Genomic DNA, 13,674 nt, shown 5'->3' on the forward strand with positions numbered 1-13,674 from the left:
AAAATATAACTGAGGGACATTAAGGAAACATTTAAGCTATTTTATTTTAGATTGAAAGAGAATTAATGGCAGTGAACAAAATGGACAGTGGCTGTATGCAATTACAGTATAAAAGAGGGGAATACCCTGCTTAATGAGAACAAAGAGAATTATACCATGGGCTGTGAATCATTAAATCATCTTACTAAAATATTTTTCACATCAAACTCTGCGTATTTCTGTGTCTCCGTACAATTATAGTTGCAGATATAATTAATTGATAACCTTCACTGTACATAAGGTGTATATGTATATACAGTGATGTGATGGTAAAGTCATATCATATGCTAGTTTCAGGAGTTAGATCTTGTGCTTATGATTTATCTTTGATAAAGCCAGAGGGCTGGGAGCCTGTAACTACAAAATGTACAAAACCAGAAATCCTCCTTGACCTTTGCAACTGAGAATGCGATGTACAGTCAAGGAGTAACCAGCCATACTAGAAACCTGAGTTCACATCATGAACTCTTTTTCAGACCCACTGTTCTCCCTGCCCCCCTCTTTGCAACAATAGTCCAGCCAGACCCTCATTATTTTTTGAGTGAGCTTTTAGACATCTTTGCTAGAGGTTTGAATCCAAATTGGTGCTCCAGGCTACCTTCCTAGTCACTGTTGAGGGTTTGGCACCCAAGTATGAGAATTTAGCTAACCTAACACTAGTGCTGGCATCAGGCTGAGATGTCTAATCCTTCAGAGGTGCTGAGGGTGATGAGCATATACTCATTAATTTAGCTGCCAGATGTCTCTACCAGAGTCTCTGTACAGTATGTTCACAGTCACGTGTGTCTCTGTCTAGCTGTCCTTGCACTAGTGAGAACTAAAATTTAACACATCATACTGTTGAACCACAGTTTTATTGAGTCCATAGTATTAGCACCCAGGGACCATTTTGCAAGCTGACTGATTGTGAAATCTACTCTAAAATTGACAGCTATGAACTTGGGACCAAAGTTCTGCTTTCCGATGTGATTGTCTGGCTTCTGCTGACAAGAGAGCAATTTCTGAAGCCATTGGGCATTCAGTGCAAGGAGACTCTTTTCTTGGACAGTAGCTGGATTTGCATAGTGATTTCCCTGCATTGGAACACCCATAAAAGTGGCTCTGAAGTCTACTGAAGTGCATAAATATGCTCTTCTCTGGCCTTACTTTTAATTCAGAGGACCTTGGAACTGCCTCAGCCAGTGGCAAAATGCTGCCTGTGGTATCAGCCCCTGTTTCAATTTTTAAAGGAACTAGGAGCATATCGTTTTCCATTTCTTTCTTGTTGGTGCTCTTCAGTATACAGCTTCCCTCAAAAACAATCTTGAACAATCTTTGAGAGTCCTCACACTTGCACTACACTTACTTAAAGCCTTTTGATCTCTCTGTTTCATTTTTTCTTCCTTTGTAGTATCACCTCTCAGAGAACCTCCTGGGGTTGTGATCTTTGCCTTTGCAGTCAGATCTCCATCTCTCCTTGCACATGTGGGTGAATTTCAGCAATATCACACACACACACACACAAAGTCAGGAAGTCTTTCTAATAAGGACCTCCTGAGCCCAGCTTCATATACAATTGTGTACTGCAGCTCTTTCCAGAAGTTATAGCTTTTCTGAAATCACTCTTTCTTTCAAGAAACATGCCTTTTTAAAAAACCGTGCAGGCACCTAATTTCATAGCTGCCTGTTATACATGAAACCAAGACCTAGCCTAGCTATATCTTTTCTCAAGAAGTTTCTCAGGTCTTTGTGAAACACTGCTGGACTAGTAAACTTCCACGCTTTGTGCTGGCTGGATGTAAAGGTTTCGTAAAACACATCAGCAGCTATTTCATCCCAGAAGGAGCTGAGATACTGAAAGTTAAACACCATAATCTCCAGCAGGAACATTTACACCTTTCCTAAGTCTGCACATTTGGATTCTTTCTGCCTGAGATTTGTGGAAAAAAATTAGAAATTTGGGATACAGTTCAGTGTCTGTGACAATCTCTTGTCTGTGGAATCTGAAATTACATCTTAATGTTGCTATTTATTCATCTCCCAGAGTCATTGTCACTGATCTAGAGGAAAAATGTCATCCCATTCAAATGTTTTCATTTTCTATTTCTATTTTCCATTTTTTTCCTAATAAAAGCTGAAGTCTGTAGTCTGCCAGTAAACATCCTAAAACAGAGCCAGCATTATAACTGATGTAATTTAGCATGTTCTCCATTTTTACCCCATATTTCATTCTTGGTTTCTTTACAAATTTGATTTTAATTCATAGTTGGAATCTTCCCACTAGTCTGCTCTGGAAGGGAAGATCAGCATTTTCTGCTGTCCACTGAGAGAACAGGCTTCCTAAGAGGAGGAAGACAGCTACATTTGTTGCATGATACTCAGTGTAGTCATCTGAAAATATGGAAGAGAAAAGCTTGATCTGAGAAAACAGTGTCTTGCAGTCACAGATTATCTTGTCATTTCTGATTTCAGTGACTGCTGATATGAAGGTGTATCCTGAGTTCCCAGATTTATATGTCTCCCAAGGCTCCCTTGTTGAAGCCATCAAAAGCTTAGTGTGGTGGGTCTAGCTCCTGATCAGTTTGCTATGTGACAGGACATTTCCCTTGTATAAGCATTACAGATTCCTTCCAGGAATAGATGACAAAAATGGCAGTTTCCTAAATGAGAACCACTATATGTTCTTAACCATCTACTGCACTGGGTGTGATTTGTGTAATGATTTCAGCAGCATAATTTCTAAGCTACCATAAAACATTTCCTGTAGATCAGACATCTGAGTCTTCCCATCAGTCATTCTTTTCTAAGGAAGTTACTTTCATAGAGCACTTCCAGCCAGAAAACTGTAAACTGTTACTACTTGCTGTGTCTTTACCAGGCTGTCTCCAGCCAATGTCCCCATTGTCCCCTTTGTACATTTCTCAGCTTCAGGCCATTGACCTGAAGTGCAAGCTACAGCATCTGGCCTGGGAACAAAATCACATGTTCGTATAGCAGCACACAAATTGGCTCCAAAGCTGCCAGCTAAGCAGGTGTTGAATCAGAGCAGTGTATCTATTGGGTGAGAGGCTTCTTTTCTTAGGTATAGTTTAACTTGCTCTGAAGTCACATTGGAGGAGTGTTGGTGATCACAGCGATATATGAGTGATCCTTTTGACAGGAGCTGTTTGGACACTTGCTTCTCTCATTGCCTCACCCCACAGAGGTGAAATGTCCCCTTCAGTAAGTGGATGAACATGCCACTTCAGGCTCTTCTAGGATCTAATAGAATAGATCTTCTAATAGAAGGTCCAGATCTGAATTTCAGCTCCTCTGTTTGTTCATTCATCAGTGATTTCCTACCTGCTGATTGCAACATGAGAATTATAAATAGAAGAGTACTTCTTTTTTTTTTTTAACCCACCTTTCTGTTTCCTGCTCATTCTCTTACTCATCTGAGCCCTAAAACAATATTTAGCAGCATTTTAAATTCCACAGACATTGTGCAGCTTCCCTTTAATAACACAATAGCTTCTGACCATTTAATTAATGTAATGACTACACTGTGGTTTGGCTGGGTAATTACAGGGCATTTGTGGTTTATCATAACAGGGTTATTTCTCTCTCCTGGACTGCACTGCAGGTTACCCCTGGGGACCTCCTAAAGTTAATTACGAGCTAATCCACAGAAGCTTGCCAATTCACTATTGTTACATATTTGGACTCCTGAGGCCTACCCAGTTATTTTTATTCATACAGTACTGGACAAGCTACAAGGTTGTGCAGTTTATGGAAAGCTCACAGACTACTCAGAGAACTCACTCAGTGCCCAGTCCCTAACTTACACACAGTGTCCCTTGTCCCTAGTGTCATGGGACATTGCTCCCTTATGTCCCCTGGAGAAAGCCTAGGCCGTGGTGCAGGTCCAAGTATTGCTCATCAGTACAATTTATTATTGATAGTCTCTTTCTGGTCCTCAGATGTTACTTCTCCACTTTGTTTCATGCCTTGGAGCATGCTATGTGACTCACATAGTCCTCTGGGGATCCAGTCATGTTTTGGGGGTCATAATGTATGCAATAGCTAAACATCTTAACAGCATTCTTAGGCAACCTGAAGTCCATGTGAGCACAGGCCCAGTTTTCACAGCCATTTGCAAAGCCCTTATCCTTCTTAATCATCGTATAAATCTACAACACAGTGAGACCCATCTTGCCTTGAATTGTTACTTCCATAAAGACATTTTAGTCTATGTTGTTTTGTCTGTTCATCTTTTAAAGGAGGTGAAACTTTAGAACATAATGTAGTCCCAAAGTCACGATGCGTAAGTCAGTATAGCTCTTCTGTCCAACAATGAGAAAAAAATTCACCACAGAATTTGTGACTTAACAATACGCAGTGGGTCAAGAGAGTATGTGCACTACTTGTAGCACCTAAATCCAACTGGGTTTTTCTTTCAGTCCACTTCAGCTGAATATCTTCCCTTGGGAGAAACCAGTGCAAGGTCCAAGCATCACCTGATGCCTCAGCAAGCTCTACTTTGAACAGCTGAGTAGCACCAATCTGGATGATTGGATCCAACCTGAATTCCGCACACATATGCTGCAGATGAGACGAAGAGCATGAAATGAAACATTTTTGTCATCTCTCATATATTTTCCCTTCTCCAGCTCTCCCATGTTTGCCACCTTTCTCTGTTGGACAGCCACTTTTATATGTACGGTAGTTTGGTGTTTGAACATTTACAAACTACTAGTCTGGTCTCCTTTGGGATCAGCACAGAAGAGCCCAGCTTAGCTTTCATATACAAGGAGTAACATAAATACTGCAAAGTAAGGCATTTAAGAGGCTAGTAGATACTGTTTCCTTAACAGCTACTGTTTAACTAACAGCTGCTTAAGGAAGAATGGGTTCTATCTTAAGTCCAGCATTTCCAGAAAGGTTCAGGAGGTACAACTGGAACAAGATTTTCCAAAAAACTTGTCCCCAGTTCAGATATTTTGGGAAATCTCACTGTGGTTTGAGGTGCTCAGTCCTAGCTACTTACCATGATCAAGGAACATGTTTAGAGTACAGACAAAGGTAAATTATATGAGAAAAATAATATGCCCATTTCCTCAGCCTAGAGCAACCATCTCAGAACTGTCTTACTGTAATTTGCATGCTAGCCTCTGCCTATATTGATTCCCTCTGCCACAAAGCTGGAATGCAAAACACTTCCCTATTGCAACAACTCCTATTAGCATGGAGTGACTTGCCTTCTGGAGGAGCTGTGTAGACTAGCCTAGACCTCATGCTTCCCTATGTACAGTTAATGTCTGCAGAAGGGACTGTCATCTGATGGTTTCTGGGAATTCCCAGTAGCCAAGTGTGCCAGACAGCCACTCTATTACTGACAGGCTGCATGAGATGCAGGTTAACCAAATTGTTGCAGGACACAGTACAGGTGCAGCACATCACATGGAGCACCTTCTCCACTATCAGCAAATAGGACTCGAAGCTTTTGAAGATGTATTACTTTTCCTGATCAACCTCTTAAAAAAGCAAAGGAGACCTCCTTCAAACATGGAATGCCATCGGAAATAGTTTTGCTCCAGACCAAAATAAATTTTTGTCTCTAGGAGAAATGTTGTTTTTCTCAAACATGTTTGTTCCCAAGTGGAATATTGTTAATATACAATAGGCATGCACTGTATGGTATGCCAGGTTCATGAAGATGATACCCCTCTGCTGAATGCAGAAAATTACACTTTGAAGCAATGTTTTTTTTACTGGAGCTGGGGTCATCCTGTTAGCCTGTGGATTGTAACATGTTGAATAATTTTGAATAGTCTCTTCTTTATAGAAGAGGCAAACCTTCCAAAATCCAGAATACTATTAAAGTGTTTCCTCCTTCATTGTCCCAGCCCAGAAGGCAATACCTGCTTAATGCCCAGGCTGGGAGGAGTTCCTGAGCAGGGAAAGGAGAGAAGGCTCCCTTTTGGATATATTCAGTTACGGGTGAAACAGAAACAACGCCTGTATCTACAACTGGCTGGCACATCACCTTGCATGCTTATTGTGCTGGAACAATTTTTCTGCATACCGTCAAACAACTATTTTGCTATTATGGCCATTAGTGATAACAGAGGAGCAACTTAGGAAAAGAAATGATATGAGAATTTCAGTAGATCATAGTATGCCTCCAGTAATTCCTCTGCTTTATGAAGCAAGTTGACTTGTCATCCAAAGGAATTTTCTGCTGGAAGTCAGAGTGCAGCTTCGTCAATTTGCATATCAAAAGAGGGGTTGAGTTTTTAAAATTCCTCTGTGTGCCTGAACTGTCTTGTCAAAGTGACATTGAGAGGGGAAAGAATCAGTAGATGAGAGTTTGAAAAAGCTTGAAATGATGGTAAAGTGTTGAGTGGGTATGGACTTCAGATGCAAGAGTACAGGTTGGGGTATGGCTTCCTGTATGTGCAAAGCCACTGGTGGGTTTGCAGGCAGAGTCAGACACATGCATTCTAGCTCCTGGATAGTTGCATGGTTTCTTTGCTGGTTAGGAAACTTGTGGCTAAGATCCAACAAGCTAGCTGTCTATATCTGCTCTGGGGGGCTGGGGAGCAAAAAGAACCTGCAGGTGAGGGAGGACAATGGGAAGGCTAAATTTCTTCAGGTCTTGCCTACCACCTCTGTTTGCATAGACATTTCTGAGTTTGCAAAAAACATGAGAATGTTCTAAATTGCATCCATTTGTAGCTGTAGATGTTACAGCAAATCCTAGATCAGGGAGCAAATGTGTCAGTATAGGCCGTATGCTGCCATCAAACAGATCAATAGTGTAGATATATGGATGAAATGTAGCACATCTCTACGTGCATTTGTCACAATGTCAGGTGAAACAGCTTTCATAATGGTAGCATGCTTTAGGAAAAGATCAAGTTTCAATGTGATAACCAGAAGGTTTATGACAAATGCAATGTGTCCAGTTCTCTGCTGCCCACCACATTGTGTACATATTCCTGGAACTTGTACAAATTCACTGTGAAATGCATGGTAGAGTTTGCCATTCCTTTTGCACATATGTGAGATGTGAAGCAGAGAGCAGCCAGGTTTTGAGGCCTTTAAATTACATAAAATTAAGAAAAAAAATCACCCCCCCCCCCCAAAAAAAAAAAAACCCAACATTAGCATTGATTTGAAGAGAAGAACCTGCTTTAGTTGAAAAGTGTTTACATGTTCCATAACTGTTAGTGCTAATTTCCCCTACACACGCACAGATTTTGAACAGCATTGCAAAAGAAAACCAGTATTTCTGTGCAGCAAAAAGCAGTTCTTTTGGAAAATATAGCAAATTAATTTGGACATCTCCAAGTTGAAAATAATCTTGTCCATATGATGATTTGGAACAGGAGAACACACTTTAATGTACAATGATAAGTATGAAGAGCTTTAGTATTTATGTGGGAAAAACTGTCTTTAGGTGAGGCCAGTACTGGGAAAAGTTTTGCAATTCAGAAATGAAAAGGACTTTTTCAGCAAAAATGTTGCCTGTGTTGGACAACAACATTGTTGATTCATTAGGCAAACTCAACTTTGCTTAGCACTATCTCTTCAAGACAAACTGCAATCTTATTTGTAATGAATTTGAATCTGAAAGCAGATGCTCCGATTTGTGCTCTTTTTTCTTTTTTTTTTTTTTTTTTTTGGCATGCTTGCTGTTTCTAAAAATGCAGAACCACAGCAGAAGTGAAATTTGGAAGATCACAGACTTGAGGGAAACTTCCAGTGCGATTTGCACTTTTAGATCTGCAAGGGATTCATTACCTTTGCCCAGGCAACTAATCACTTGCAGTATCAGTGGTACAACTGCAAATCTGTACTGCAAAGAACAGTACTTACACAATTTACATGATACCAGGAGATTTTACAGGCAATGCTGCCAGATGACTTTGTGCATCTGAGACCAGACTTGAGGTCATGGGCAGAAGAATTGCGCTTGCAGGCCTGAGGGCCCTGTGCAAGTGCCTACACATCTGTCTGCCACACACGCTTCTTTGGTGCACAAGCTCCCAGGCAGAGAGTCACGTGAAACCATGCAGGGCACATTCTGCCTGTAGAAAGCAAATGAATGGTTTTACCAGGTTCATGCAGTCGCTATGTGTTTTGGCCTGTCTGGAGTCAGAAGTTGTTTCAGAACAAGTGTACTTTTTTTTTTTTTTTTTTTTTTTTCTGCCTAAACTGTAAATTCCATATCAGGTACTAACAAACATGGCTCATCTCAAAAGAATTCATAATTAACTAAAAAAATTCATAATTAACTTCCACTGCAATTTGTTTGGGTCTTTCTTTACATAAGATATAAGCTCTGGTGGGAATTTAAAATGCTCTGAAGCATACACTGTGTTCTGTGTAACTGCTGCTGAGCCTACAGAAAAACTAACCTGCTGTAACTGCACAGTGTGTGTGTATGTATATTAGAGATCTCTGACAGACCTGTTTTTCTTTTTCTCTTTCTCTTCCTTGTCTTCTTTCTGCATTGGCAGAGCATCTTGGATTTGAATTAAAGGGTATGGAACAACCATTCATTTATTAATCAGAAGCCATTAAGAGCTGCCCATATTATATTTATGGCTTTAATGGGATGATTAAAAAATCAGCTGTTCTGTTCTTTTCCCTGGCGCCAAGATAGATGTTTGGATTAAAAAACAAAACAAAGTAAAGCACAAAGTCTAAATGTAAAACTGTAAAAATGCACGTGTATTTTTAGCAGCACTTTTTTCTTTGTTTCAAGCAGCAGCCTGGTGTGTGTGGCGTGACTGGGATGTTACAATTGCCATACGTCTCCTCATTCTACATGCTTTTGTATATTTAACGGAAAGGCAGGAGTTCGTGACAATCCTAAAGGTTGCCAGCAGGCACTGCTTGGGAATGAACAGGTGTTCCAGGAATGGGAAGGCAAGTTTTAGGAAGATAAGGACTTTTATAGCATTGTCATTCTCAATGTGCTTTTGTCCACTGGATCCTAGGAAGCATCAGGATGGTTTTGCCATTCCTGCTCCCAAAGGCTGTCTGCTTCTTTCTGTGCTTGACTGGGAGGAAATTGTCCCTTGGAAGGTGACATGAGCTGAGTTATTTTAAAGACAATGAGCCTGGGAAATCAGCAGTCTCCCATGAGAGGAGAGGGTGTTATGCTGAGCTTCATGGTGGCAAACTGAAGTGTGGAAAAACACTGCAGTAGCTTACAAGCTCTTAAAAATATCCCCTTTGGGCAACTGCCTGCTCCTGCCCAGTTGCTTATAATCATATTTTTCCTCCTTTCTCCTTAGTCTGTTTTCAGAAATGTGTCAGATATCTATAGAGTAAGCACCTGAGAAATCAAATCCTTGGGGCTAGGTTTCCCTTGAGTGCACAGGCTGAGTGCAGGAGGGGTTGGTCAGGTGAGAACAGAGAGATTTGTCTTTATTGCTTGATTTAAAAACATTGGCCCAGCAATGCCATCCAGAGCAGATCTTCACGTGAAAATACTTCAATTCGATTTGAAACATGTATGGGGACACCAGTCTTTCACTTCTGGATGTTAAATTCTCTTCTTGGGTCCCTGAGGTGGAGGGACATGCACTAACTGAATCTGGAGAAATTTGTCTCTGCTGGTTTTTGCATGTCTTACCCACTGGGTTTGGTATGTATCCCCAGCAGCTTGTTACTGCTGTTGAAAATGAGTGCATTTCATGGTCAAGTGTTTCAGAGAAAGCGGTGCTGCTAATACTAATACACTTAAATAAACTTTAAAATTAAGGATTTTTGACATCCCTTTTTGTTGACTTCTGTCCTTTTCCTCATCCATTCTCAATGTCATCACAGAACCGCCACACATCCTGTTCCCAGTCTGCAGTCGTCTCTTCTCTGTCATTCGTCTTTCACTTTCATGTGTTGCTGTGACACCCGTGGCTGGACTGTGATTCTGTCAGCATTATGTGGCACAACATGGTTTGTTCACAGTGTTTGCTGCTGTAGAGTGACAATGCTACTGATGAAGACATGGTGTTTGTAGAGCGTACAGACACAAATGGACAAGTCCTGCTCCAGGATCTTAACTTCTCAAACACAGAAGTGTAGAGTGCTTCCTCCTATTTTCTTTCTGTTTCTGGCAAGATGATTTTATGCAACATGAAGATACTGTTACCAAGCATCAACTTTAATAGGATGTTAGGAGCCAAGATAAATTACTATAAACAGGTTGTTTAATTTTTAGTTTTACAGTAGTGACTGATGCACAGCCTCTGACTTCAGTGTTTCACATAGCAGAGCTGTCAGCTCATGATTCTGCATTTCTGATGAACTGAACCATTCCCCCTGTAATTCAGGTGGAAGTTCAAGAGAGTCAGACATGCCAGAGACAGGGTTCCATACTTATCATGATTACCTAAACAGAGGCTGGGATTTGAGCCTTGGGTGAAAAATTTGGTCATGTAGCTAATGGGGTAAAAAAACTTCATAATTTCAATGGCTTTGCTCTCTTTCTCCCTCTCCCTTCCATGATTCAAAGGAAATTCATACTTTAAACAACAAAAACAAACAAACAAACAAAAAAAAAAACCACAAAAACAGTCTTTGTAGCAAAAATCATAACTTATGAAGAATCCTTGAAAACAATTGGCTTCATGGATGGGTCTATGGTGAAAAAAGGCCTCCTTCCCACCTTTTTTTTGGTAAATCATGAAGAAATACAGCTGGGTAGCAGCAAAATTCTTGCCCAGCGCTGTCTCTAACCAGGACATGATCCTAGCTGATTCTGATAAAATCTCTAAATTTCCTGATGGAAGGAAATAGCTGTACAGCTGGAATCCAGATCCCAAAGCTGTACGAGAGCAAGAAAACTTGTCTGCCATGGTTGCTGATGCCTGGAATAGGGCATCTGTGCAGGGGAAATACACAGCTGAAGCAAATGTTTCACCCCACAGTGAGTTCCTTCCCCTAGCCAGCTCCACCTGGCTCCTTGTAGTAAAAAGCAAGGAGTACCAGGTCAGCCAACACCCAAGCTCCCCTGCATGAGAAAGTCCCAGCTACACAGGCTCTGGCTCTGAAGAGGTGCAGCTGGCTGGTAAGACTGATACAGCTCAATAACTTCCAGTCAAAGTGAGACACCTGACCTGCTGTTCCTGGCTTACAGTGGCTATAGAGCTGGAGTCTGGGAGAATCTTAGCTGCCTGCCTTTCTTGTGCTTGGTGGGACTTTGCTTTTTCAGCAACTCCACCAGTGAGCGCTCTGAGAGCCTCTTGAAGCCAAAGGCCAGGGCAAAAACAAGAGGGATGGAAATTTACTTCTTCAAACTGCAGCTTTGCAACAGAGGCATGAAGCAAGCACTACTGATGATGTTTTGCGTCTTCATGTCCGGATGGTTATTCACAGCCTCTGGTTTAGCAATTCTTCATTCACAAGTTAAGAGCTAGACAGAGAGAAACACTTCTCCCAGCACTTTTTTCTTCAAAAAAATCATTTTCCTTTCTAAAAAGGCAAGCTGAGATTAGTCTAAATATTCAGTTATCTAGAATGTTTTGTTACTTCCACCTTGTTTCTTTTTGTTGGAGTCTAGTCCTGGGGGTCAATGCTGGTACCTAAAATCAGACACATTTCTCTTCTGGTTGTGTATTTCATTGGTTTGGTAGCACTGGGAATATCTTATAGTCCATTGAAAGTATTTAGTGTAGCCTGGTGAAACACACCGAGCATAGCAACCATGGCATGAGGTTTATTGCCTGATCTATATTAAAAAATATTTCAATGAATATTAAAGAAGACACAAACCCCAATGGCTTTACAATTAACTCACAGTATGGGATCACAAGCACATTGTTCATAGATGCTGAAATACAAGTCTCATGGCAGCTGTGGACTGAATCCTTCTCTCAGTCATTCAGATGGAGAACCAAATGGCCTTTGCTGATCTCAGTGGAGATCGGTGGGTGTTGCTGAGAAGAGCATCTGCCCTGGCATAGCCATAGAGGAAGAGGGGTCCTTGATACACAATTGCTGCCTAGGTGTAGTTCAGTAACACTGCGGGTGACATCCTACCATTTTCTTGGAACTTTGACTTATTTGAATGAACTACCTGACTTCCAGCATGGTCTGGGTTTTGATGCAAGTGACTGATTTTTCTGGTTTGAATGGCAGTCCATGACAAATGGTAATACCTGGGAGAAGCAGCAGCATGCTGCTTGAATTTTGTGTGTGCATCTGAGTTACCTGGTGCAATGGAATAATCACTTCCTAGGGTCTCATTAAAAAGCCATAACTGTAATTGGTTACTGTATTTTAATTACCCCACTCCCTTTCCTTTGTCTAATGCACTATCACTTTTCCATCTTCATTCTGCTTTTTGAGTGTTTTAGGATGTCCCTTCCAGCACCTACATGCTTTGGGGCCTGTTGCTTGGTGGTTTCTAATGCATTGCTGAGCTCCAGGGCATGCAGCCGCTGCAAGGAAAAGGCATTCTGAGTCCATCAGAGCAGAGGGCCTGTGATGAGAACATCACAGGGCTATGTGTGTACGTGGTGAGTGGGGGATGCTTGGGGTCTTCCTTGTTAGACTACTAAGTTGCCAAGAAGGGGGGATCTGCTGGAAGGGAAAGTAGACTCATGGGGCTTTTTGAGATTAGTCTCCAAGTTATTCTGCGGGAAAAGAAGAGAAAGCAAGAAGCGTGCTTGAGTGCAGAAGGGGTGAGCTACTGAGCAAGAGAGGGCGAAGGTACAGAGAGACAAAAGGACTGAAGATCTCTTGAGGGGTGAGTAAGATTGGGCCAGCCTGTCTCAGCTTTGGGCAGCTATCAGAGATGGGCAGTGGATTGGTAGGAGGTCTGACTGAGCCCTGCTCTCCATCTTGCCCTCACGCAGTGCTGGTTCCTGTGCAGCCAGATGCATCCATGGTGCCAGAGCCTGTTTATAACTGGTTTCTTTCTCTCCATTTGCAGAAGCAGAAGAGCTCTATCAGAAGAGAGTTTTAACCATCACGGGAATCTGTGTTGCCTTGCTTGTTGTGGGCATCGTCTGTGTGGTAGCTTACTGTAAAACCAAGTGAGTATGTGTGGTTAACAGACAAAAAGTGGTGAGAGGTTACTGAGTTCGTGCTTCACACTTTCGTGCTGTTCACCCAAATGCTATTTTTAAAGAGGTGCTGTGCTGTGGTATTCCCAGCGAGGTCTCATGAAGAAGGCCAATAAAGCCATCTATCATTCTGTGCCTGAGCAGGAAGTTTTCCTGGGACTTCTTCCTTGTCCCCTGATTCAGCATCACCTTGTGAAGCCAGGTGATGGCATGTGACTGGGAGAAGTTGTTCCCTGAGCCAACAGCTTATCACCTGACAGCTGAAAAATGCTGGGCTGTGGCCCAGGAGCTGTGGTCTGAGTTGTTTACATTTCAGGATCTTTTAAAGCAATAATGACTGAGCAAGAGACTTGGGAACCTCTTCTATGGTCAGCCTTCCCTGCCTGGACAGCACCTGTTTCCCCACCTGCACCTTGAGTGGGTTTGGGTTGCCTTTCTATTCCCCCAGGAGACAGGGAGACTTGTGAAGTGAATGTCCTCCCAGAGACGTGAGGAGGCAGTCCCACATTGTGCTTAATGCAGAACAGTTCAAGTGCCTCACCACCAAGGCCAAGCCAGGACTGGCTTCCCCTTTCCCTTCTCCCCACTTTTCTCT

At 41.9% G+C, this 13,674-nt stretch overlaps 1 protein-coding gene across 4 annotated transcripts in view; it reads left to right on the forward strand.

The window, feature by feature from the left end:
* NRG2 (neuregulin 2) overlaps positions 1-13,674 on the forward strand; it is a 175,527-nt gene that overhangs the window by 152,928 nt on the left and 8,925 nt on the right. For 2 of the 4 annotated variants that reach the window (XM_067005492.1, XM_067005495.1), the window contains 2 exons: positions 8,523-8,546; positions 12,947-13,049. In XM_067005492.1, coding sequence (XP_066861593.1) covers positions 8,523-8,546; positions 12,947-13,049 — 127 coding nt within the window. The remainder of the gene's footprint in view (positions 1-8,522; positions 8,547-12,946; positions 13,050-13,674) is intronic. The other 2 variants (XM_067005494.1, XM_067005493.1) reach the window with 1 other exon arrangement.

The sequence above is a fragment of the Anser cygnoides genome, chromosome 14 (assembly GCF_040182565.1).
Source record: "Anser cygnoides isolate HZ-2024a breed goose chromosome 14, Taihu_goose_T2T_genome, whole genome shotgun sequence".
Classification (NCBI taxonomy): Eukaryota; Metazoa; Chordata; class Aves; order Anseriformes; family Anatidae; genus Anser; species Anser cygnoides.